Source organism: Nerophis lumbriciformis, linkage group LG02, assembly GCF_033978685.3.
Source record: "Nerophis lumbriciformis linkage group LG02, RoL_Nlum_v2.1, whole genome shotgun sequence".
NCBI lineage: Eukaryota > Metazoa > Chordata > Actinopteri > Syngnathiformes > Syngnathidae > Nerophis > Nerophis lumbriciformis.
This window is the reverse complement of record NC_084549.2, coordinates 16503293-16530783: the sequence shown is the minus strand read 5'-3', so window position 1 is coordinate 16530783 and position 27491 is coordinate 16503293. Positions and strand designations below refer to the sequence as shown.

General features: G+C 34.8%; 1 protein-coding gene across 3 annotated transcripts in view; it reads right to left on the bottom strand.

Moving 5' to 3' along the window:
- Window positions 1-289: 289 nt before the first annotated feature.
- The window catches only part of slit1a (slit homolog 1a (Drosophila)), a 298698-nt gene continuing 271496 nt past the window's right edge, over window positions 290-27491 (bottom strand). For 2 of the 3 annotated variants that reach the window (XM_061947254.1, XM_061947335.2), the window contains 13 exons: window positions 22114-22185; window positions 17143-17306; window positions 16959-17083; window positions 16797-16894; window positions 13898-14037; window positions 13745-13838; window positions 13530-13667; window positions 11408-11636; window positions 11208-11338; window positions 10987-11141; window positions 5910-6198; window positions 5602-5813; window positions 290-1435 (listed from right to left, as the gene is read on the bottom strand). In XM_061947254.1, the coding sequence (XP_061803238.1) occupies window positions 1197-1435; window positions 5602-5813; window positions 5910-6198; window positions 10987-11141; window positions 11208-11338; window positions 11408-11636; window positions 13530-13667; window positions 13745-13838; window positions 13898-14037; window positions 16797-16894; window positions 16959-17083; window positions 17143-17306; window positions 22114-22185 (2086 nt within the window). In that variant the 3' untranslated portion in view covers window positions 290-1196. Of the gene's footprint in view, window positions 1436-5601; window positions 5814-5909; window positions 6199-10947; window positions 11142-11207; window positions 11339-11407; window positions 11637-13529; window positions 13668-13744; window positions 13839-13897; window positions 14038-16796; window positions 16895-16958; window positions 17084-17142; window positions 17307-22113; window positions 22186-27491 lie in introns of all 3 variants that reach the window. The other variant, XM_061947175.1, reaches the window with a different exon arrangement.

Sequence of the window (27491 nt, the reverse complement as noted above, 5' to 3'; positions counted from 1 at the left end):
TGTCTAAAAAAAATGTTTTTACATTTTTTTTAACTTTATAAAAAGTTTCTCGTGCGCACGAGATACATATCTAAAAAAAATAAAAATAAAAAAAATAATTTTTTTCCCCCCCATGTCCCTTTAGGGGCTCTGTAGTGTGACAATCATTGGTACTTTAACTTTTAATTATTAATGTTGTAAATATAAGTATTTATATATCTAGAAAGGGTGGTCCTAAAGAGGTAGGCATTTTTAGGAGGTCTCAAGAAGGTAAGAAATACAATAAAGTGTGTGAGAGAGAGAGTGTGTGTGTGTGTGTGTGTGTGTGTGTGTGTGTGTGTGTGTGTGTGTGTGTGTGTGTGTGTGTGTGCGTGTGGCCTATCTCTACTCATTAAAATGTCGAACAAAGAAAATAAAACGCCTTCCAGAAACACACTTACTCATTAACATAGAAAAATACTATACCAAAAAACTGAAATACAAATATATATATATATTAGAATCTGTTAGGCATTTCTATATAAACGGGGGAGTATTTGTTGGGTTACATAGTCAAATAAAACAGAAGCAAAACAATATGAGAACTAAAGAGGATAAAAGAGGATTTTTTTTTTAAGTGTTGATTGGCAGGTTTTCTTCCTCGCATGTTTTAATACTGCAGGCGTCAATGAGGGCCTCCCCCTGCTGGAGGGCGGCGGTAGTACGCCAATCATGCTGAGGACTTTCTGTATAAATGTTATACAAGTGTGTGTGTGTGCGTGCGTGTGTGTGTGTAAAAAGTCGCCACATCCGTACTCCTTATGATTATGTGCCTTCTTCTTTAAAACAAAAAAGTAAAGTGGATGGTTGACAAAAAAAAAACAACGACTTTAAAGCCTCCATCTCTCCCTTGGCCGACGTCATCCGGCTCTCTTTATGTGCGTCCGTCTTTGTTTGGCCCCCCTCCCTCTCGTCCGTCACCGAGCCAGGCGGCCTTCCGCTGCCCTCAAAGGTGGCCGCTGTGTCTCCACACACCGGGGGGAAAAGGAACAGGAGTGAAGCCTCTTCACTCAATTGGAAATCTCTGGAGCCTTTTAGGGTGTTGTGATACTTGTAGGTCCTATGTTACAAGCATATATAGATAGAGGTTTTATATATTTTCTGTAGAATCTCTCTATTCCATCCCGTCTTCCCTTCTTCCCGAGCTCTCTTCCGGCGTCCACGCGGTGGCGGCGGCGCTACACACAGCCCACGCAGCCGCACTTGATGGTCTTTTCCACCTCCTCGCTGAAGGAGGTGCCGTCGCTGCACTCGAAGGTGTATTTCCGGCGTTTCATCCGCTGGCTGGCGCAGCAGGCGCCCGCCTCGCACACGCCGCTGCAATCCACCCAGGACACCATGCGCGTCGTCTGGCAGATGGCGTAGCCTCGCTGCACCTGGTAGAAGTCGCGCGTGGGCTCACCTCGACACGCAGACTCTGGAAGGAGACGGCAGGATTTTAGAGAGGGGGAAAAAGTCGTAAATATTACCGGTCAGAAATGGACGAAACTACCGTATTTTTCGGACTATATGTCTGGCCGGGGGTGCGACTTATACTCAGGAGCGACTTATGTGTGAAATTATTAACACATTACCGTAAAATATCAAATAATAATATTTAGCTCATTCACGTAAGAGACTAGACCAGTGGTTCTTAACCTGGTTGGCGATACCGAACCCCACCAGTTTCATATGCGCATTCACCGAACCTCAACCGTAATCATAAAACGATGTTATTATATTAAAGAAATACTAATAAAGATATATTTTACAAACGGAAAGTTACAAGAATGTACACATGATCCCATGTTTACATCTCATTGTGCAACATGTGAATGTTTCGGTGGGAACTAAATGCGATATCTGAAAGGGGTACACATAATTTCCAAAGTAGGACATACTTGCCAACCTTGAGACCTCCGATTTCGGGAGGTAGGGGGTGGCGGGGGGCGAGGTCGGGGGTGGGGCGGGGGCGTGGTTGGGGGCGTGGTTAAGAGGGGAGGAGTATATTTACAGCTAGAATTCACCAAGTCAAGTATTTCATATATATATATATATATATATATATATATATATATATATATATATATATATGAGATAGGCTCCAGCGCCCCCCGCGACCCCAAAGGGAATAAGCAGTAGAAAATGGATGGATATATATAAATATATATATATATATTCTTGACTTTCAGTGAATTCTAGCTATATATATATATATATATATATATATATATATATATATATATATAAGAAATACTTGACTTTCAGTGAATTCTTGCTATATATATATTTATTTTATTTTATATATATATATATATATATACATTTTATTATATATATATATATATATATATATATATATATATATATATATATATATATATATATATATATATAAGAGAAATACTTGAATTTCAGTGTTCATTTATTTACACATATACACACACATAACACTCATCTACTCATTGTTGAGTTAAGGGTTGAATTGTCCATCCTTGTTCTATTTTCTGTCATTATTTTTCTAACCATGCTGAACACCCTCTCTGATGATGCATTCTGCTTCGTCTCCTTGTTGTGTGCGCAGATGTGCACTGCACTCTTTAAAAGCCGTAGATGTTATTGTCACATATGCATGTACAGTAGATGGCAGTATTGTCCCGTTTAAGAGTGTCACAACATTGCTGTTTACGGCAGACAAACTGCTTTACGGTAGACGAAAACGTGACTGCTGTTGTTGTGTGTTGTTGCCACGCCGGGAGGACGTTAATGAAATTGCCTAACAATAAACCTGGAGGGGGCGTGGCCTCCATCTCCGCCTGAATTTCGGGAGATTTTCGGGAGAAAATTTGTCCCGGGAGGTTTTCGGGAGAGGCGCTGAATTTCGGGAGTCTCCCGGAAAATCCGGGAGGGTTGGCAAGTATGAAGTAGGACCCCCACCCAGACATATAATACTAGTACACAGCTCATGAAAAACAACATGTTATAGTCATTGTAAGTGGGCCAAAACACTTATATTAGAAAATAATCTCATGGAAATGACTGCTGTCATTTGATTACAATAATAAAACATTGAACTTGTTATTTAGTCAGGTTTGGGACAGGTGTGCTGCAGGTGTGACCACAGTGCATGTGCTCCACCGAATGCTCAAGGAGTTTTTGCGTTTGCTCACACATATGGAAAATTAGAGGGAACATTGTTTGGGGGTATCCATAATACGCCGACAGGGAGAAGTTTTTATTTACACGATGAGTCGGGTGTGTCTTGACCTCCGCGGCGGAGGCTCTGCCGAACCCCTGAGGCCGACTCACCGAACCCGTTGGGGTTCGATCGAACCCAGGTTAAGAACCACTGGACTAGACGTATAAGATTTCATGGGATTTAGCGATTAGGAGTGACAGATTGTTTGGTAAACATATAGCATGTTCTATATGTTATAGTTATTTGAATGACTCTTACCATAATATGTTACGTTAACATACCAGGCACGTTCTCAGTTGGTTATTTATGCCTCATATAACGTACACTTATTCAGCCTGTTGTTCACTATTCTTTATTTATTTTAAATTGCCTTTCAAATGTCTATTCTTGGTGTTGGGTTTTATCAAATACATTTCCCCCAAAAATGCGACTTATACTCCAGTGCGACTTATATATATGTTTTTTTCCTTATTTATTGTGCTTTTTCGACCGGTGCGACTTATACTCCGAAGCAACTTATACTCCGAAAAATACGGTATCTAAATATTTTTGAAAATAACACAGGAATTTTACGATGAAAACATTGAAAAGGAAAATATGTCAAATTGTGACAACAAAGCTGAATTATTGCAAGATCAAATAAAAAATAGAATGAAAATAAAGTAGCGAATTTATTTTTAATGTTTATGAATTTTAGGACTTTTTGTTAAACAAGAAAAGTTATGGGAATAAAGCGACAAGCAATGGAATTACATTGGAACATATCTGAAATAAATGCATTCTTTTATGAATAGTGTGAAAAATATGACCTAAAAAATATAATTGTCAAATAAATTCATAGGATATTGTGTGAATGTGAGTGTGAATGTTGTCTGTCTATCTGTGTTGGCCCTGCGATAAGGTGGCGACTTGTCCAGGGTGTAACCCGCCTTCCGCCCGGATGCAGCTGAGATAGGCTCCAGCACCCCCCCCCCTGCCACCCCAAAAAGGGACAAGCGGTAGAAAATGGATGGATGGATGGATAAAAACGTTTAGAAATTTGGCGGAAAAAAAAAAGGTCATGATGAAAATAAAGTAGAAATGTTATGGGAAAAAAAGAGATATTACCAGCACGATCTAAGAATTTTACAAAAAAGTGAGGGGAAAAAAGTTATTTCCCCCCCTAAAAACATTGTTGTATTATGAGAATTTTTTTTTTCTTTTCAGAAATATAGTGATAATCATGAATGAAGTTAGATATGTCAGAAATAAAGTGATTATTTCATGAAAATTATGTGAAAATATTACCTGAAAACAATCCTAATTGTATGAGAATGAAGTCACAATTATGGTATTTGAGAAAAAATATTTGGAGAAAAAATAAATAAATAAAGTATGAATTTTATATATATACTGTATATATATATATATATATATATATATATATATATATATATATATATAGTATATATATATATATATATATATATATATATATATATATATATATATATTTATATATAATATATGTGTATGGTGTATGTATATATATATATATATATATATATATATATATATATACATATATATATATATATATATATACATATATATATATATATATATATAATTCATACTTTATTTTTTTCTCCAAATATGTTTTCATATATATATATATATATATATATATATATATATATATATATATATATATATATATATATATATATATATATATATATATATATATATATATATATATACACACACCCATACACATATATTGTATATGCACATATATTGTATATATATATATATATATATATATATACATATATATATATACATACACATGTATATATGTATATATATATATATATATATATATATATATATATATATATATATATATATATATATATATATATATACACACATATATATACACCCATACACATATATTATAAATATATATATATATATATATACATACCTTATACATACATATATATATATATATATATATACACACACACACACACACACGTTTTATAAAACGTTTCCTTCTATATTTTAGATGCTGTTAATTTCAGTTATTCTCCAGTATGGACGCCTCAAAAGATTGTGTTTTTCCTCAATCCTCAGAGCCGTGCCATGTTTTGTTATTGTCAAAAGTGATGTGTGTTTGTGTGTGTTTTCTTCTCTTCTTCTCCATCCATTTTCTACCGCTTGTCCCTTTCAGGGTCGCAGGGGCTGCTGGAGCCTATCTCATCTGCATTTTAATTTTTTAAATTCATTTATTAAATTCTATATTTTCTTTAAAGCACTTTGTGTTGCCACCTGCCTGCGTACGAAAAGTGCTACACGAGTACAGCTGGACACGATGAAGTAGTTGGATGCAAGTAGTGAAGTGAAGGGTGTCCAACCTGCGTCACAGAGCAGTCCGGTGTAACCACCCTCGCAGTGACAGTAGGCGTCTCCCGTGTCGGAGATCTGGCAGCGGCCGTGTTTGCACGCAAGGCGGCGGCAAGGATTGAAGAGCTCCCCCTGCTGGTTGCAAAGCGCCCCACGGTAACCCTCGCTACACTCACAGCGGTACGACTGAGCGTCCAGCGGGATGCAGCGTCCGTGCACACACCTGGAAGCACACACACACACACACACACACACACACACACACACAGTGAGTCAAATGTGGCGAGTCCTCGGTCGGACCTTCTCCGAGCTAACGTACTTGCTGCCCTGGCACGGGTTGCTCGCCGGTTCGTCGCACTGCGGCCCCGTCCAGCCGGGCTGGCAGTGGCACACGGGGCCCTGCAACCCGTCCGGCTGGCAGATGCCGTGAACGCAGTAGATCTTCCTGCAGGGCTCGCAGCCCGGAACCACGCCGGGCTTCATTTGGGTCTTGGTGAAGTCCTGCAGCTCGTTGTTGATGTACAAGTTCTGGATGCAGCCGTGGAAACTGGAGCTGTTCTGGATCTGCCAGAGGCGGAAGGCGCTGGAGTGGACTCCGATTGGCATGCCTGGAAGTAGGAGAGGAGGAGGAGACATTAGTGAGGTGACGGAGAAGCAGCAGGAAGACACACAAAGACAAGGAAGTATGAGTGGAATGGAGGAAAGGCTTTTGGAAACGGAAGGATTACACTAGGTGTGGTGAAATTACCCTTTGCATTTCACCCATCCCCTTGTTCCAGCCCCTGGGAGGTGAGGGGAGCAGTGAGCAGCAGCGGTGGCCGCACTCTGGAATCATTTTGGTGATTTAACCCCCAATTCCAACCCAGGGAGGTCCCATTTTCATAGGCTTAGGTATGACTCGGCCGGGGTTTGAACTCACAACCTACCGATCTCAGGGCGGACACTCTAACCACAAGTCCACTGAATACTCTGATGCCAAGGGTCTGGCTCTATTGTTGATATTTGGACACATCTGGGGCAGAGGGACAGACATTAGCGGCGCCCCCTATGGCTTGTGGTCTAAATGCATAGCATCAGCTTTTTGTGGCCCTTATCATTGCTTGCGTAACACGCTAGGGCAGGGATACTCAACTTCATTGTTTTGGGAGCCATATTTCCAGAAAGCTAAGGATCAGAGGCCCAGACTTCTTATTATTCGTCTTATTTTGTATATTCCGCAGCTCTCCAAAGTAGACATTTGACTGGGCCGCCAATTGAGAAGCCAAAATGACGAAAAGGAGAGGACCTAACATAGAACCTTGAGGAACACCACTAGTATAAGTAAAGAAGTTGAACAAATTACTACGGACTGCATTAGAGATGTCCGATAATGGCTTTTTTGCCGATATCCAATATTGTCCAACTCTTAATTACCGATTCCGATATCAACCGATACCTATATATACAGCCGTGGAATTCAATCAATCAATCAATCAATGTTTATTTATATAGCCCTAAATCACAAGTGTCTCAAAGGGCTGCACAAGCCACAACGACATCCTCGGTACAGAGCCCACATAAGGGCAAGGAAAAACTCACCCCAGTGGGACGTCGATGTGAATGACTATGAGAAACCTTGGAGAGGACCGCATATGTGGGTAACCCCCCCTCTAGGGGAGACCGAATGCAATGGATGTCGAGTGGGTCTGACATAATATTGTGAGAGTCCAGTCCAAAGTGGATCCAACATAATAGTAAGAGTCCAGTCCATAGTGGGGCAAGCAAGACACCATCCCGAGCGGAGACGAGTCAGCAGCGCAGAGATGTTCCCAACCGAATTAACACATTATTATGCCTAATTTTGTTGTGATGCCCCGCTGGATGCATTAAACAATGTAACAAGGTATTCCAAAATAAATCAACTCAAGTTATGGAAAAAAATGCCAACATGGCACTGCCATGGGGTTGGGGAAGCGAGGTTCTAGGGTAGGGGGTAGCGGGGGGGGGGTGTATATTGTAGCGTCCCGGAAGAATTAGTGCTGCAAGGGATTCTGGGTATTTGTTCTCTTGTGTTTATGTTGTGTTACGGTGCGGATGTTCTCCCGAAATGTGTTTTGTCATTCTTGTTTGGTGTGGGTTCACAGTGTGGCACATATTTGTAACAGTGTTAAAGTTGTTTATACGGCCACCCTCAGTGTGACCTGTATGGCTGTTGACCAAGTATGCAAATCTACTCCCAAGTAGGTCGGGACTGGTAAAATCACGGCACGATAACTTAAAAATAAAGACAACTTCAGATTGTTTTCTTTGTTTAAAAATGAAACAAGCACATTCTGAAAATGTACAAATCATAATGTTGTTGTTGTTTTTTTACACTTACATGTTGCAGTTAATAGTATTCTATCTTTATTTGTCGTTATTTATGTTTTCTGAATAAATGATGTGATAATGTTCATCAGTCAACTCATTGGTGTTCATTTTCAATCTATCAAGATAAAAATAATAATATCCAAATCAAAAAACAGGATGTTATTTATGTAGTTTGATACTTTTCCTCGTTTTTTTTTATTTTTATTTTTACATATGTAGCATCATCCACAAAGATACAAATAATATGGAATATTAAAAAAATTAAGTCAGATGTTTCATGAAAAAAAATATTTACAAAAATATATTAATATATATTATAAGAATACAATAGATAAACAAATACATATTTAACTATAATGACAAAGTCATAAATGTCTGAGACTAAAATAGGAATATTAAGTAAATAATATCGTAATGTATAAAATAAACAATTCAAATATTACGAGAATAAATCTGCAAAAGTTGTGATGTTGAAAGTTGGAATACAAAGAACATACAAATGTGGTGAATGAGAATATGTACTAAATATTAAGAAAACTATTTAGCATTTTAATAAATAACAAATTCTGTATTATTCGAGATTACATTTGGACTATTTCAAAAATAAAATTTAGATATTTTCAATGAAACAAATCTATATTATATAAGTCGCAGTTTTTTTTCATAAGTTGGCCGGGCTCCAGTGCGACTTATATGTTTTTTCCCTTCTTTATTATGCATTTTCGGCAGGTGCGACTTATACTCCGGTGCGACTTATACTCCGAAAAATACGGTAATTGCTATTGCGACATCTAGTGGACACATTTAGAACAGCTGTTTCTTTCATTCAAAAATGTCAGGTTAATTTTTGTACTTAGCAAACTTATCCCGCGGGCCGGATAAAAACTGTTCGCAGGCCTGATCCGGCCCTCGGGCCGTACGTTTGACACCCCTGGCATAGAGTGTTTATGCCATGGGCGGGCCCTGCATAGCGTGTAATACACACACCCTCAAAGTTTTTTAATTATGAGACAAATCTTGCTCAAATTTGACACAAATGTGATTGTCAGTCCTCTAAAGGTGAGGACCAAGTTTGATACCCAAGCTCTGTTTAACTTGGTGTCAATATTGGCGAGAACTTTCAAGGTGCATCGCAACACACACTAGACATGTTTGGAGCCACTTGGGACAATTTAGTGGTTACCTAGCAACTCATTTGACATGATAGGGTGTCAAAAGTGGCCAAACAACACACGTAAATGTTACTTTTGTTATGAAGATGAAATCATGACGACACACTTGCAAGACTGAGCCTGCTAGTTGTCAGATGACCACTAGAGGGCGCACTCACGCTATTGAGCTTTACTATTGACTTGATTGGAGGATGCAATTATGGCATTTAAGTCCAAATAATTGATATTACAAGAATATATTTGTAATAAAATTTACAAAAGTTGTAGTATTACCGTAATAAATTTGGAATGTAATGGGATAAAGCCGTAATAGGTATTGTTTTGATTACATTTTAAATAATTGTTGTATTAACTTCATAATATTAAGAGAATAAGTTAACAACATTGCGAGAATAAAGTGGTGATTTGATGGGCAACAATATATAGTTATTTACTTATATTTATTTAGAGAATAGATTACATTTTACAAGAATAAAATCAGAATTTTAGAGGCCAGAGAAGTTTTTGATGTGAGAATTTTACATGAAAAAATTAATAAGAATAAATATAATTGAAATATCATTAAAAAAGTAAACAATTTATCGAGAAAGTATCAGAATATTATGAGGAAAAGTTGTGACATGAGAATTAAGAGGTACTGTAAATATTACAATAATACTGTACTGGAGATTTAAACAATCATGTCTGGAATAATAGAGTGATTGTCATCATGAGGATAATACAATTGTGTGTTTAAGCAAAAATGATAATATTACAAGAATACATTAAAAAAATTTATGAGAAAAAGTTGTAATTTTACAGTTAAAAAAAAGTTGGAAATAAAAGGGGAAAAAAGCTGTGCTATTACTGGAGTAAATTTTAAAAACTATGTATAAAACTAGATTTGTGTGAGAGAAAAAGTTGTAATATTATTGCAGTTAGTTAATAAGTTAATAGGAAAAAAGTCATATTATTACCAGAATAAAGTTGAAATATTACGAGCATAAAACCAGAATTTTATGAGAACAAACTGGCTATATATTATGACGAATACGTTTTACAAGAACAATTTCATAATATTGTAAGAATATTATGAGAATCAAGTGGTCATTTTATGGGGAGGGGAATAAAGTTTTAATATTACGATAATACAATCTGAATTTTTGCTGAGAAAGAAGTTGTGATGTGAGAATAAGTTTGGAAATTTGCAAGAAAAAATTCATCATAATAATTTAAAAATATTTTTGGAATATCATACAAAAGACAGTTGAAAGTTTCCTGGAAAATATGGGAATATTAGGGGAAAAAGTTGTGATATGAGAATTAAGTAATACTGTAAATAAAACAATAATTGTGTATTGGGAGGATTTAACGTAGAAAAATGGGGGTGAAAAATAATAATTTACGAGAATAAAATACGAATTTCAGAGGAGAAAGAAGTGAGAGAATTAAGTTGGAATTTTACAAGAAAAAAAAAAGTATAATAATCCAATAATACATTTTAAATATCATAAATTACGTTTAAATTTCTTTGGATAAATGTCAGAATATTACGAGAAAAAGTTCTAGAAAATAAGAAATACTTTAAATATACCAAATAACATTGTGATAATTAATTTGTAATAAAATAACAAATATATAATTAAAATAAACTAAGATGCTGTGTTTGTTTATTCTGTAAATGGTCACTAGAGGGCGCAGTAAAGTTTTTTTAAGTGTTGTGAAGAAGACTAGCTGGTCGCTAACAAACACAGTCCTGAGTGATGAGGATGAGGATGAAGATGAGGTTGGCTGGGTGGATACAAAGTGAGGTGGGGGAGGGGAGGTGATTGACAGTAGTGTAGTAGTTAAGAGTGCCTGAAGAGGAGGGAGGTGTGTTCTGGAGAGGGCCCCTACCCCCCACGTATAGTGGAGCCTCGCCGTTGAGGGGCCGCTCCGCCCCCAGGCTGTCCATGGTGGTGGGGAGACCCCCGTCAATGGACAGGTTGACCATCTGGTCGAAGGTGACCAGCTCCACCGTGTGGAACTGACCGTCGTTGATGGTCTCGGTGCTGGCGAGAAAAGACCACACACTCAGTCACACTAGATGTTACGCTGTTGTAATAACAGCTGCTCACCTGTAGATGGCGTGGCCCGGCTGGCTGCCCGGGTCGTAGCTGACCTTCACGTGACCCTGGTAGAGCTCCACTGCGATGTGGTCGTTGTCGCCGTTGTACAGGAGGATGCCATTGTCCTCGGCTGTGGACACCTGCAAGCGGCGGAAGACAGGAGGGGTCACGCATGCACAGCAGGGGGCGCCGTGGAGCGTCAGGCCTACCTGCAGGGTGATGTTGGCCTGAGGCCAGTTCTTCAGGTCAGAAAGCAGCAAGTAGGAGTCTCGGTCCACAAAGTTGACGCTGACCAGCTTCTCGCAGCGAGGACCGCCAAACTCAGGAGGACACTGGCAGAGTGCGCGACCGCCGCGCTCCACGCAGGGGGCGCCATTCTGGCAGTCGGCCAGCTCGCACAAGGACAGCAGTGATGGTGCAATCTCACACAGCTGACCACTGCATGGACACCAGTGAAGACAGTTAGACATGTTTTATCATTATTATTACATTTATTTCTCACCGTGTGGATCATTATCGCCTCATTTTTTGTATGATTCGCCAATTTATTGACTTATATTTAAGTGTGCTAATCAGGAATATAGGCTCTTATATCACAACAATAAAGACATCATTTATAAGACGGAAAAAAAATCACGATATTATGCAAATACATTCATGATAATATTTAAATAAAGTTTTATTATGGTAAAAATGCAGAAAAATGACAAAAACTAGGTTTAAAATACAAAACGATAAAAAAATATAATAAGAAACCTGAATTTTGCTAGAAAGTTTTGATGTTCAAAGTTGGAATATATATATATATATATATATAAATCTATGTATATACACACACATATATACATAAATACAGATATACACATATATACATTCACACACACACACACATATATATATACACGTATATACACATATATACATACACACATATATACATATACATGCAAATATATATATACACATATATACATACACATTTATACATATATACATATATATATATATATATATGCATACACATATATATATACATACATATATGGTATACAACACATATATATACAGTATATATACATATATGCATATATACATACATATGCATATATACATTCACATATATATACGTACATACACATATATACATACACATATATATACATATACATATACATGCACACATATATATACACATATATACATACACATTTATACATACATACACATATATACATACACATATACGGTATACAACACATATTTACAGTATATATACATACAGTATATGCACATATACATACATATATACATATACATATATACATTCACATATATACATATATACAATAATATATACACAACATAAAAATGCAGTGTATGAGAAATTATGCTAAATATTATACCTATTATTCAGAATTGTAATTAATGATACAAGTTTACGTATTCTATGACAATTCATTTGGAATATTAAAAAATGAAGTCCGATTTTTTATGAAAAAAAATATTTACAAAACTATATTAATATATATTATAAGAATACAATAGATAAACAAATAAATATTTAACTGTAATGACAAAGTCATAAATGTCTGAGAATAAAATAAGAATATTAAGTAAATAATATCGTAATGTATAAAATAAACAATTCATATATTACAAGAATAAATCTGCAAAAGTTGTGATGTTGAAAGTTGGAATACAAAGAACATACAAATGTGGTGAATGAGAATATGTACTAAATATTAAGAAAACTATTTAGCATTTTAATAAATAACAAATTATGTATTATTCGAGAATACATTTGGACTATTTCAAAAATAAAAGTCAGATATTTTCAATGAAACAAATCTATATTATTATGTTACAAAAAACCGCAATCTAAAATAATTGGTATACAATAAAGTAAAAATGTACGAGAATAAAATTGAAATATTTAGTAAATAAAATCATAATTTACAAGAACTACATTTGAGAATTACAATCAGTAATACTTTTTACATTAACAAAGACTTATATATTAATCAATTGCACATTGCATTTTTCTTTAATTGCCTTTTCTGTAGTTGCGTCACATTAAATAGTGTGGACAGGTATTTTATCAATCCGTTCTTTGTTTACTATTTTCTTGTACAAATAATTGTATTTATAGACTCAACTTGAAAGGAAAGCTTTGACCAATCAGAGAGAAGAACACATAATGTCCAATGAAAATCATCTAAGTATATTTGTTTTTGTTTTTTTCCCAGATAAAAAACAAACACACAACATGAAGTATAGGAACGTGCACTCCAAAGCGTGACAACATTTTGTAGAAGTTGTGTGTCTGCTCACTTGTAACCGTGGGAACACTGACAGGTGTAACTGTTCAGCTCGTCCACACACTGAGCTCCGTTCTGACAGCGATGCTCCTGGCAGTCGTCGTAGTCCACACTGCAGTCGTCACCAACGTAACCAGGAGAGCACACACACCTGACACACACACACACACAACACTCTGTGAGTCTGCGTCCTGTCATGTTTGTTGTCACTGAGGGGCCCGCACTGACTTGGGCCCCGAGGAGGTGATGAGGCAGGTGGACTGATGTTGGCACGGACTTCTTCCTGGGGCGCACACGTCCTCCATTTCTTCGCACATCTCCCCTGCACAGACACGACACCTCAACAACACGCTCCGAAAGTTGTGTATTGATGGTGCGCACCTGTGTAGTATGGAGGACAAAAACAGGTGTAGTTGTTGACTCCGTCCATGCAGGTGGCGCCGTTCTCGCAGTCGTTGTCTTCGCAGTCGTCCGTGTTGCTTTGGCAGGTGGGACCCTCGAAGCCGAGGGGACACGTGCAGCTGCAAAAACACACTTGGGATGTCAACGCCCGGAGAAAAGTCGCTCGCAAATCAAGAACCCGAAGCTCAATCATGCAGGTTAAAATCTTGTAAGACTTCAGCTCAGTGAGGTTTTGCTTTTTCTTTGACTTTTCTTGGGATGCCAACAAGACAGTGACAAATATGTGACAACCATGGAACCAAACATGCACGAGCGTGTCTGTCCTGGCTGCTCAGTACAATATGGTTGGATTATGTTACAAAGAATCCATCCATCCATCCATCCATTTTCTACCGCTTGTCCCTCTCGGGGTCACAAAGGGGGTGGAGCCTATCCTAAACAAGTCACCACCTCATCGCAGGGCCAACACAGATAGACAGACAACTAGTCACATTCACACACTACGGACAATTTTGTGTTGCCAATCATTTTTAAAAAAAGATAATATTAGGAGAATAAAGTCATAATATTGAAAAAATGTACTATTAAAAAGTCAGAGAAATTCCAACAAAAAAGTTAAAACCTAAAAATTAAGTAATTTTTTTCCCGCAGGGACGTATTTGTGTTAAGTGTACAATAAAAGAGTAGTGATATTATGAGAATAAAGTCAACATTTTTTTAGGAGTACAGATATATATATATATAAAAATATATATATATAAGAAAAATATAACAAATATAAAAAACTAACACATATAACATAAGAATCAAGTTGGATCTTATTTGTTCATATAATTACAATACATTTGGAATTTTATAAGATAAAAACATATGGGAAATAAATAATAATAAAACAAATTTAATAATTAAAAAGTCTGAGGAATTCCAACAAAAAAGTTAAAACCTAAAAATTAAGTAATTTTTTTCCCCGCAGGGACGTATTTGTGATAAGTGTACAATAAAAGAGTAGTGATATTATGAGAATAAAGTCAACATTTTTTTAGGAGTACAGATATATATATATATATATATATATATATATATATATATATATATATATATATATATATATATATATATATATAAGAAAAATATAATAAATATAAAAATATAACAAATATAACATAAGAATCAAGTTGGATCTTATTTGTTCATATAATTACAATAAATTATAAGTTAAAAACATGAACAATGAACGGAAGGTACAAGGACCGAATTGTATGTGAACATGTTAAAAGTTAAAAGTTAAGTTAAGTTAAAAGATAATGAGGATGACGTGTGACTCTTAGCCTTATTTTTTTATACATACAATAAGGGTGAAATTGGAAAAAAAAATCCCAAACATGAGGAAAATATTTTATTTAGAAATACAATTATGGTAAAGTTGGAACTTGATGAGAAAAAAATATACACATGTTACTGTTGACAATAACGACATTGAAGTTGGAATTTTACGAGAAGGATTTTGAAATTCAATTTGAGACAATTTAATGTAAATGGGACAATAAGGTCTGAATTTTACCATGAAAAATTTTGATCCATCCATTTTCTACCGCTTATTCCCTTTGGGGTCGCGGGGGGCGCTGGAGCCTATCTCAGCTACAATCGGGCGGAAGGCGGGGTACACCCTGGACAAGTCGCCACCTCATCGCAGGGCCAACACAGATAGACAGACAACATTCACACTCACATCCACACACTAGGGCCAATTTGCTGTTGCCAATCAACTTATCCCCAGGTGCATGTCTTTGGAAAAAAAAAATGTTGATATGAAAATAAAAACTGAATTTTACTGCAAAACACATGACATAAAATAACCTCTGAATTTTTCTGACAAAGTTAAAATATTTAAATAAATAAAGTATTTTTAAAACATGTATTTATTGTTTTATTATTTAGAGTTGGACCTTCAACTATTTTTGTTAACTTCCTTTTACACTTGTTTGAAAGTTAAGTAATTTTTTTTTTTGCAGGGACACATTTGTGATAAGTGGACAATAAAAGAGTAGTGATATTATGAGAATTAAGTCCAAAAATTTTAGGAGTACATACATACATATATATATATATATATATATATATATATATATATATATATATATACACAAGAAAAATATAACAAATATAAAAAACTAACAAATATAACATAAGAATCAAGTCGGATCTTACTTGTTCAAATAATTACAATAAATTTGGAATTTTATAAGTTAAAAACATGAACAATGAACGGAAGGTACAAGGACCGAATTGTATGTGAACATGTTAAAAGTTAAAAGTTAAGTTAAGTAAAAAGATAATGAGGATGACGTGTGACTCGTAGCCTTATTTTTTTATACATACAATTAGGGTAAAGTTGGAAAAAAAAATCCCAAACATGGTGAGAATAATTAAAAAAATACAATTGTGGTAAAGTTGGTACTTTATGAGAAAACAATTATGAATGTTACTGTTGACAATAACGACATTGAAGTTGGAATTTTACGAGAAGGATTTTGAAATTCAATCTGAGACAATTTAATGTAAATGGGACAATAAGGTCTGAATTTTACAATGAAAAATTTTAATATGAAAATAAAAAATCTGAATTTTACTGAAAAAAACGTGACATAGAATAACCTCTGAATTTTTCTGACAAATTTAAAATATTGAAATAAATAAAGTATTTAAAAAAATGTATTTATTGTTTTAATATTTAGAGTTGGACCTTCAACTATTTTTGTTAACTTCCTTTTACACTTGTTTGAAAGTTCACGGTGTAAAATTGGCAAAATAAAAAAGGAGCTGGTCCTCAGAGACAATTTAACCCCCAGAGCAGATGAACTTTAATGATCTTCCTCACCTGTACTCTCCATCCTCTTCCTCATCCACTTGGCATGTACCACCGTTGGCACAGGGGTCGCTGATGCAGGCGTTCAGGGCCGTCTCGCAGTTCTTCCCCTGTGAGCAGAGAGGGACTCGGCGTGAGGTCACGGCGACGTTTTGGGTACGTGAGGACGCTCACCTTGAACCCTGCAGGACAGCTGCACCTGTAGATGTCCACCGGGTCGCCGCGGCACGCGCCGTGGTTTTGACACGGGCTGGACAGACAAGGGTTGCACTTGGCCAGGACGGCAGTGTCCACCTCACCTGTGAGGACCAGAGGGTGTGAGCGTACGTCATCGGGGACACGTCGCCTGGCAGCTCACCTGTGCATTCAAACTTCTTGGCGGGCGTGGTCAGCAGCAGCTTGCCCTCCAGGCCCTGAGGACCAGCACAGCGGGCGATGCCCGGCTCTTTGTAGCCCGTCTTCACCCAGTCCGACAGCCAGCGCAGGCGGCAGTCGCAGTACAGCGGGTTGGCGCCGATGGCTCTGGTGAGATCAGAAAATAGTGTTGAACAATCATATTCTACCTCCAAAGGCAGAACATTGCTGGGTGGAACTTTATTAAAGTTATAAAGTTAAAGTACCACTGATAGTGTTAGAATAATTATGTTTAAGTTATCACACAACTCTTATGCTTGAAAGCCGTTGCTATAGTTATTAGCTATTGTGCTCAAGTTAGACTTTTGTATCTGTGCAAGGACAAAACTTGTTATCAGCTACGGCATATGAGGGGTTGCCTCGTCGCAGATATTAACAGCCAAGGACTTCAAGGACCTCAACGAAGATAAGCAGACGAAGCAGAGCCGAGGCAATCACAAGGCCCCAGCACATTCCGTCACGTATTGTGCGTACTGGAGCTGCTTTGCATGATATGTGTGACCACTCCTTTTAGAGGCGGCCTCAGTGATGTTGACTGGGGAACTCCTGAATAAATAAAGGGACGTGGGAGCTGTACCTGGCAGATCGTGAGTTCAAACCCCGGCCGAGTCATACCAAAGACTATAAATATGGGACCCATTGTCTTCCTGCGAGGGTTGGAATTGGGGGTTAAATCAACAAAATGATTCCCGAGCGCGGCCACCGCTGCTGCTCACTGCTCCCCTCACCTACCACGGGGTGGAACAAGGGGATGAGTCAAATGCAGAGGGTAATTTCACCACACCTAGTGTGTGTGTGTGACAATCAGTGGTACTTTAACTTTTAACTTTACTTTATACGGCGTCAAATGGGTGCTACAAATTGTGAATTCAAATATTTTTTTGCTGTATTTTTTTTACGTTTAATTTTTTTTTTTTTTTTTTTAATTTTGACAGTATGTAAGCACATAAGATATCTTTTAATTGCTGATGCGGGTTTATGGATTTTTAAATGCGCCAGAAAATAACCCGTTTTGTACACTGTTGATGTGCAAAGTTGATTTTCAAGGTAAAAGTTGATTTTCAAGGTAAAAAATGATTTTCAAGGTAAAAAAAACGATTTTCAAGGTAAAAGTTGATTTTCAAGGTAAAAAATGATTTTCAAGGTAAAAAAAAGATTTTCAATGTAAAAGTTGATTTTCAAGGTAAAAGTTGATTTTCAAGGTAAAAAATGATTTTCAAGGTAAAAAATTATTTTCAAGGTAAGAAAAAGATTTTCAAGGTAAAAGTTGATTTTCAAGGTAAAAAATTATTTTCAAGGTAAAAGTTGATTTTCAAGGTAAAAATGATTTTCAAGGTAAAAGTTGATTGTCAAGGTAAAAAATGATTTTTAAGGTAAAAAAAAAATATTTTTAAGGTAAAATTTGATTTTCAAGGTAAAAATTTATTTTCAAGGTAAAAAATGATTTTCAAGGAAAAAAGGATTTTCAAGGTAAAAAATTATTTTCAAGGTAAAAAATTATTTTCAAGGTAAAAAAATTATTTTCAAGGTAAAAGTTGATTTTCAAGGTAAATGTGTTTCAGTACAGTATTTCTCCAGCAGTGGTCATGGGGTGACATTAATGATGGTATTCTGAGAGGTGATCATTGAAGTGATCACTAAAGGCTTCGGTGGGAAACGCAGAGCCTGCCACTGGTTTACAGTGTAAAGATCAAAATTGCTCAATGACTGATTTTGTGTCTTCTTGTGTAAGGTCTGAAACAGATAAAACATCTCTCAAGATTAAAAAAACCCTTGATGTGTGGACCAGCTTTAAGTTTTATCATGAGTGTGAGGTCATTATCAACAACGGGTGTAATACCCTGGACTACCAGCAGATGTCACCATGCAACTTTATAAGTCAACTGTGTGTTGCACGGCCAACAATGGTGCTGTGGGAGGAACAAAAGACACCAACAAGAGTTGTTCTAGTCTCCATGCTGCGTTCAGGACGACTCGGTTTGCCAGCAAAAGTCTAACCACTTCTGTCCAATCAATGATCGTCTCTGTCCTCACCTTCCTCAATCCATGCACTTGCATTAAGGTGAAACAAAGGCCCGACCAATCGACCAATCAGGCCCGACACCTGACATCTGCAAACATGGAAGCCGCTCGACTGGGAGCAAAGATCAATAGCCTTCTTTTCCATTTTGCCTTCCTGACTTTAAAAAAGGCTTTTGTCCTACGTTCCTTCCCTGCCCGGGCCTCTGATAAGTCTATTGATCAGGGCCCACTGCGGCCAGGTTCCAGTCCACACAAAACTACAGACATAAATAAACGCTGTGTGTTTGGAGATAGCGAGGAGACAGTGGACGCCTCTGTAGGCTGTGGGCTTTAACCACAGGGCGGCTAATTAAGGTAACGACCTGGTAGCCCACCAGAGAGGACTACAGAGTGGCTACTGTGTGCCACACTGCTGCCTGAAAGCATGTGTGTGTGTGTGTGTGTGTGTGTGTGTGTGTGTGTGTGTGTGTGTGTAGATGATATTCGATAAGCCGCTGAATGCAGTGTGTGTGTGTGTGTATTTGTGTGTATTCTAGTATTTCTATCCTTCTTGAGACATCAACAAGGAAAAGTACCTTCCATATGAGGAGCGGTGAACAAGTTAGGACATAAATCATGGTCCCAATACGGAAAACCATTGCATCTAATAGAGAATGTCTCATTTGCACCCTCTGGTCAACATATGAAATAACAAGTGTGTGTAAAAATTTGAAGTGCTCTCCCTCTGGCCAACATATATAATAACAAGTGTGTGTAAGAAATTGAAATGCGCCCCCTTTAGCCAAAATGTATTAAAACAATAAACTAAATATGTATATAGAGACATACTGTATTAACTTGAAGTAAAAAATAAATTAATTAACTAAAAGCAGTCTTTTTCTCACAATGTGTCGACTTATAAAATTGTGAACAATTTCTTTGTTTCTGTAATATTGCAAAATATTACTTTTTTATTCTTATACTTTTTAATGCAAATTGTTGACATTTGTCATGTGAAATTCTGACTTTTATCACAATATTGCCAATTATTTTTTTGTTCCTGTAAAATAGTGACATTTTTTGTGTAAAATTATGACTTTTGTCATAATTTTGCCAAGTAAAATTCAGATTGTTATTATAACATGGCCAAAATTGTAAAGTTTTCTTATAAAATTGTGACTTTTGTCTAGTAAAATTACGACTTTTTTCATTAAATTGCCAAAAGTTTAAACTTTTTCTTGTAAAATTGCGACTGTTATTGAGTAAAATTCCAACTTTTATCATAATATTGCACAAATGTTCAGTTTTTCTTGTAAAATTTTGACTTGCGTTGAGTAAAATTAGGACTTTTATTATAATGCTGCCAACATTCTAAGTTTTTCTTGTGAAATTGGGACCCTTTTCTTGTGAAATTCCAACTCATTTTTCACAACAAGCTTTTTTATATTTGCATAGTATGTATATATTATCAATGTTGTAAATACAGATCTTTATGTATCTAGAAAGGGTGGTCCTAAAGAGGTGGGCATTTTTGGTGGTCTCAAGAAGGCAACAAATACAAGAATGTGTGTGTGCGTGTGTGTTCTTGTATTTCTATCCTTCTTGAGACATCAACAAGGAAAAGTACCCTCCATATGAGGAGCGGTGAACAAGTTATGACATAAATCATGGTCCCAATACGGAAAACCATTGCATCTAATAGAGAATGTCTCATTTGCACCCCTGGTGGTGAAATCTATCAAAATTAGGGTGGTCCCAAAAAGGAGGGATTTTTCAAATAGACTGTGTGTCGGTTTTAAAAGTGCTCCCCCTCTGGTCGACATCTGAAATAACAAGTGTGTGTAAAAAAATTTAAGTGCTCCCCCTCTGGCCAACATATGTAATAACAAGTTTGTGTAAGAAATTGAAATACGCCCCCTTGAATTTAATGAATTAAAAAAATAAATAAAATATGTATAGAGAGACAAACTGTAATAACTTGAAGTAAATAATGAAGATTAAAAAACAATCACAAACAAAACATTTAAAAGAAAACTAACTAAAAGCAGTCTTTTTCTCACAATGTGTCAACTTTTTTCTTATAAAATTGGGAACAATTTCTCATATTCTTTCTGTTTCTGTAATATTGCAATATTTTCTCGTAAAATTATGACTTTTTAATGCAAAATGGCGACATTTGTCATATAAAATTCTGACTTTTATCACAATATACTGCCAACTTTTTTGTTGTTCTTGTAAAATAGTGATTATTTTTGAGTAAAATTATGACTTTTGTCATAATTTTTGCAGCGTAAAATTCAGATTATTACTACAATATTGCCAAAAATTTTTTAGTTTTCTTACAAAATTGTGACTTTTGTCGAGTAAAATTATGACTCTTTTCATAAAATTGCCAACATTTTAAGCTTTTCTTGTAAAATGGTGACTGTTATTGAGTAAATTCCAACTTTTACCATAATATTGCACAAATGTTCAGTTTTTCTTGTAACATTTTGACTTGTGTTGAGTAAAATGACGACTTTTATTATAAAAATGCCAAAATTCTAAGTTTTACTTGTGAAATTGTGGCCTTTTTCTTGTGAACTTCCAACTCATTTTTCACAACAAGCTTTTTTATACATACATAGTATGCATATATTATTAATGCTGTAAATACAAATCTTTATATATCTAGAAAGGGTGGTCCTAAAGAGGTAGGCATTTTTCGGAGGTCTCAAGAAGGTAAGAAATACAAGAACGTGTGTGTGTGTGTTTGTTTGTGTTTTGTTGTGTGTGTGCCTGTGTGTGTGAGGGATACTTACAAGAGGTAGGCATTTTTCGGAGGTCTGAAGAAGGTAAGAAATACAAGAACGTGTGCGTGTGTGTGTGTTTGTGTTTTGTTGTGTGTGTGTCTGTGTGTGTGAGGGATACTTACAAGTGAGAAAGAGAGGCCACATCACCAAAGATGCCATCAGGAAGCTCAGAGATCTCGTTGCCATGGAGAGACCTTTGGTGTGAAAAAGATGAGATAGTTTTTTTTATATAGGGTAGGATAGACTTTATTTATCCTAATGGGGAAGTTTTGTGGTTGCAGTTGCAAAAAGTCCACGAAAATAAAGTAAAAACACATTAAAAAACTGAGGGAAACTTTAAAGAACACAGAGGACATAAAATATATTAAATGAGAAACAGCAAACAGCAGCTACTTCAGCGGCACCATTTCTACATACAGCTACAAAAGTAAAACAGAATAAAAACAAAAAATGAGAATAATATAACACATCTTGCGCACGTACAATTGAACCATACATAGAAAAACACCAAAACAAAACTTATGTCCACATTCTACATGACTGCTTGCCATAAAAATTCAAGAATGAAGTCAAACTGTGACAACAAAGATGTGATATTTCGGGAGAAAAAAAAAAGCCTCACATTTCGGAGAAAACGCCATTCTCAAATGACGTCAATAAGTTATGAAAGCATTTTCCAAAAATATTTTCATGTTAAAAGAATACAGCTAAATTGTTCTAATGTGATTAGAATAAGGTTGCAATTTTACAGTATTTTTTTTATATTCTGAAAAAAATAAAAAATATTCTGCAGTTTTTTAAAATAAAAAAAATAATTGTAAACTCATGGGAACAAAGGGGGAATTTTAGAATAAATTAAATATAAAGCCTTAAATGTCAAAGAAAACAGTCAAAATATAAGAATAAGGTCAATAAAATATGAAAACCTTTTCAGAAATGTTTTTTGATTAAGAGAATACATTTTGAATTTAGCAAGAAAACATTTTCTATTATAGTGAGAATACGGTTATTATTTTACAATACATATTTTTTTTAATATTCTGAAAACATGTAATAATATTCCACAATTTTTTATATAAACATATTGATAAAATCATGAAAACAAAGTGGGAATTTTACAAGAACATAAGTCATTAAATTAAAAGAATAAGGTTGAAATTTTACCTACTATAATAAATGTTGAAATATGATGAGAATAAAGTCTAAATGGATCTTGTCGTGACGTAGCTAGCGATACACTTCGGTCTGTCCTGGTTGCTCAGTACAATATGGTTGACTTGACAAGTGTGACATTCTGCTTACGGTATTTTACATGAATCGTTTAAAAAAATGCATAGTATGAGAATACATTTGTAATATTGAAGACATTATATAATTAAAAAGTAAAAAAATACCACAACAAATTTAAATATAATGAGAATTAAGTAGATTTTTGATTGTGAAAGTTAAAATAGGTTGAAATTTTACAATATTTTTATATTATGAAAAATAAATAAAATATTCTGCATATTTTTATAATAAATCATTTGTAAAATCATGAGAACAAAGTGGGAATTCTACCAGAAAATAAGTCATTGCATTGCAAGAATAAGGTCGAAATGTTATCAAAACTTTAGATTTTTGACAATAAAGTTGATATATTTTGAAAATGTAGTCTTAATTTGCGAGAATAAATGGTGGAATATTATGATAATAAAATAAAATATAAAATAAATGGATCTTGTTGTGATGTAGCAAGTGGTACACTAAAGTCTGTCCTGGCTGCTCAGTACAAAATGTGTACTAAAAGTGTGATAGTAGGCTTATATGAATCATTTAAAAAACACATATTATGAGAATAAATTGTTAATATCAAAACAAATTAAGTAATTAATGTCATAAAATATACAACAAAAGTTAAAAAATAATGTAAGAATAATTAAAAATATTTTAATTTAGATGATTAATTTATTTGATTTATATGATAAGTAAATAAACACATTCATCATATTTTGCCAGACTATATTTGTGATTATGATGGTTAAAATATCAAAGTCAAGTTGAAAATAAAGTCGGAATATTCAGATAATTTTTTTTTAAATATTATGAGAACAAAATCAAGATCTGTAAATTTTTATTTTAAAATGTTTTGTAAAATCCTAAACATTTTACAAGGCAATAAGTCATTAAATTATAGGAAAATGGTTTAAATTTGACCAGAATTAAAGTGTGAGTTGAGATGTTTTAAAAGACGCAATATGAGAACAAAGTCAGAATTTTACCATAATAAACAAATGATTATAATGATTATGTAAAATCATAAAAAAGAGAACATTTTATAATTAAATAAAAAGATTGACAATACAATATTATTAGGACTTGTTTATTATACTATGAGAAAAGTCCAAAATGTTTTTTATTTTAAATTTTTTTAATTTTCTGAGATTTTTTTTAAATTCACGAGAATAAAGTTAGAATCTTCCAAAAATAATTGAGTGAATATAACAATACATTTCTAATATTTAGAAAATGAAGACACCAAAAGGGAATAAGCGGTAGAAAATGGATGGATGGATGGACATCATTTTACAAACAAATATCTAATTTTATCATATTATTAGAATTCATAAATTAAAAAAATAAAGCCCACATTTTCTGAAATTATTTATGTAATATTGAGAGAATAAAGTCTGGATTTTGAAAGAAAAATTTGAGAAAAAATGTATTAAAGATGAAGATATAGAATGTAATGCATATATTCTCCATGTGATGGACAGTAGCTTTAAAGGTCACCTCTTTAAGTCTGGATAATGAAGTGACTATCAAGTTTCAATGTGTCAGACAAATACTGTATACTGTACACAGTACTGTACATACAGTATATGACACAACGCAGGCTGTTAGAGAACATGTGGAAGGATGAAAAGTATATTTGTGTGCTTGCATATTTGGGTATCAGCGCTGTCAGGGAGAATATACTTTTTCACTTGATGTGCTTACGTCTTTAAATAGAAAAGGTGACAAGCTGACATGAAAAATGTCTGCCTGATGGATGACTGCTCATAATAATCCAGCAGGATATTAGCACAGTATTATTACAGTTATTTTTGACACTCCATATTTGTTGACACACACACGTTAGACGGAGCTGAAGAGCGATATCCTCCTTTCTCGCAGCTATTTCTGCACAACTGACAGTTTGCGCGTCCTTCTAGATGTACTGAATAAAGACGCATTTCTCATTTCTCTCACTTAAGACACGCAATCCTCAAGTTTGGTAGATCAACTTTGCGTGTGTTAGCACGTTTGCACGTCACTCAAGGGTGTGTTTTATCATTTTTAGTAGTTAATATTAGCATCTTTTAACTTATTTTTACACTTGTATGACAATTCAGACCTAAAGAAATTATAAATATTGAGTGTTTTATCATTTTTTACACCTTATTATTAGTATTGCTTAAATATATATGTATATTACACACACACACAGAGTGTTTTATCATTTTTACATATTAGTATTTCTAATTTTTTTTTACACTTTTGACAGTTCAGACCTACAATTTTTTTTTTTTAAACTCAAATATATATATATATATATATATATATATATATATATATATATATATATATATATATATATATATATATATATATATATATATATATTTTTTTTTTTTTTTGAGTGTTTTATCAGTTTTACATATTATTAGTTTGGCTTACCTTTTTTTCACTTTTATGACAGTTCGGACCTAAAGAAAACTAAAAAAACTCAAATATATATATAAATATATATATATATATATATATATATATATATATATATATATATATATATATATATATATATATATATATATATATATTTTCTTTTTTTTATTTTTTTTTTGAGTGTTTTATCATTTTTACATATTAGTTTTGCTTAACTTTTTTTCACTTTTATGACAGTTCAGACCTAAAGAAAACATAAATATTGAGTGTTTTATCATTTGTACATCTTATTATTAGTAGTGTTTAACTTTTTTTTTACACTTGTATGATAGTTCAGACCTAAAATAATAAATAATATTGAATGTTTCATTTAGCCCTGCGATGAGGTGGCGACTTGTCCAGGGTGTACCCCGCCTTCCGCCCGATTGTAGCTGAGATAGGCGCCAGTGCCCCCCGCGACCCCAAAGGGAATAAGCGGTAGAAAATGGATAGATGGATGAATGTTTCATCATTTTAACCTGTTATTACTAGCAATGTTTAACTTTTTTTTTTACACTTGTATGACAGTTCAGACCTAAAAAGAAATTAATAATATTGAATGTTTCGTCATCTTTACATCTTTATTATTAGTGGTGTTTAACTTTTTTTTTTACACTCGTATGACAGTTCAGACCTAAAAAAAAAAAATTATAATATTGAACGTTTCATAATTTTTACATATTATAAGTAGTGTTTAACTTTTTTTTTACACTTGTATGACAGTTCAAACCTAAAAAAAATTAATACAGTAATATTGAATGTTTCATCATTTTTACATCTTATTATTACTAGTGTTTAACTTTTTTTTACACTTGTATGACAGTTCAGACCTAAAAAAAATGAATACGGTAATATTGAATGTTTCATCATTTTTACATCTTATTTTTAGTAGTGTTGAATTTTTTTTTACACTTGTATGACAGTTCAGACCTAAAATAATAAAAGTGATTGAATGTTTCATCATTTTAACCTGTTATTACTAGCAATGTTTAACTTTTTTTTTTTACACTCCTATGATAGTTCAGACCTAAAAAATGTATAAACATCGAGTGCTTCATAATGTTTACATGTCATTATTAGCAATGTTTAACTTCTTTTTACACTTGTATAACAGTTCAGACCAAAAAAAAATTGATAAATATAAAGTATTTTATAATTTTTACATGTTATTATTAGCAATGTTTAACTTCTTTTTACACTTGTATGGCGGTTAAGAATGTTACTGAAACATTGCCAGTGCATTTTTGACACTGTAACAGATGGTTCCTGTTGATACTATTTCCTATGGGAAGTTGAGCAGTATTCCGGAGGGCTTTTCGAGTTGGTTCCACTTCCAAAAAGAGACGCGTTGAGAATCGATATGCCAACAGACTTCCCTTCCACCGGTCGGGGGCAGAGCGAGTGCAAGTGAACACAATGAGCGTGTCTGCAGGAAAACAAGTTAATTGGCCTGAATGCGCCGGCGAATGCTTATTAGCGTGCGGCGGCTGTGCGAGCGGAGGGCACGGGGCCAGGCAGCAGTGTGCCAGCCCGGCCTGGCAGAGTGCTCATGGGAGAAGAGGAGCCAGGGAGTCTCCGGGAAGAAACCTGATCCCCTCTCATAATGATGATATCGTCCCTGCATGGCACGGTGACATCACAGCATCTTTAAGGCCAGCGTGCACAGACTGGCATGACTGTGAAGAATGACATCATGCTAAATGATGGAAAATTCACTATTGCATTCGTTCCTGACCCACTTTTAACGTGTTCGGACATCACCTTCTCTTTCGGC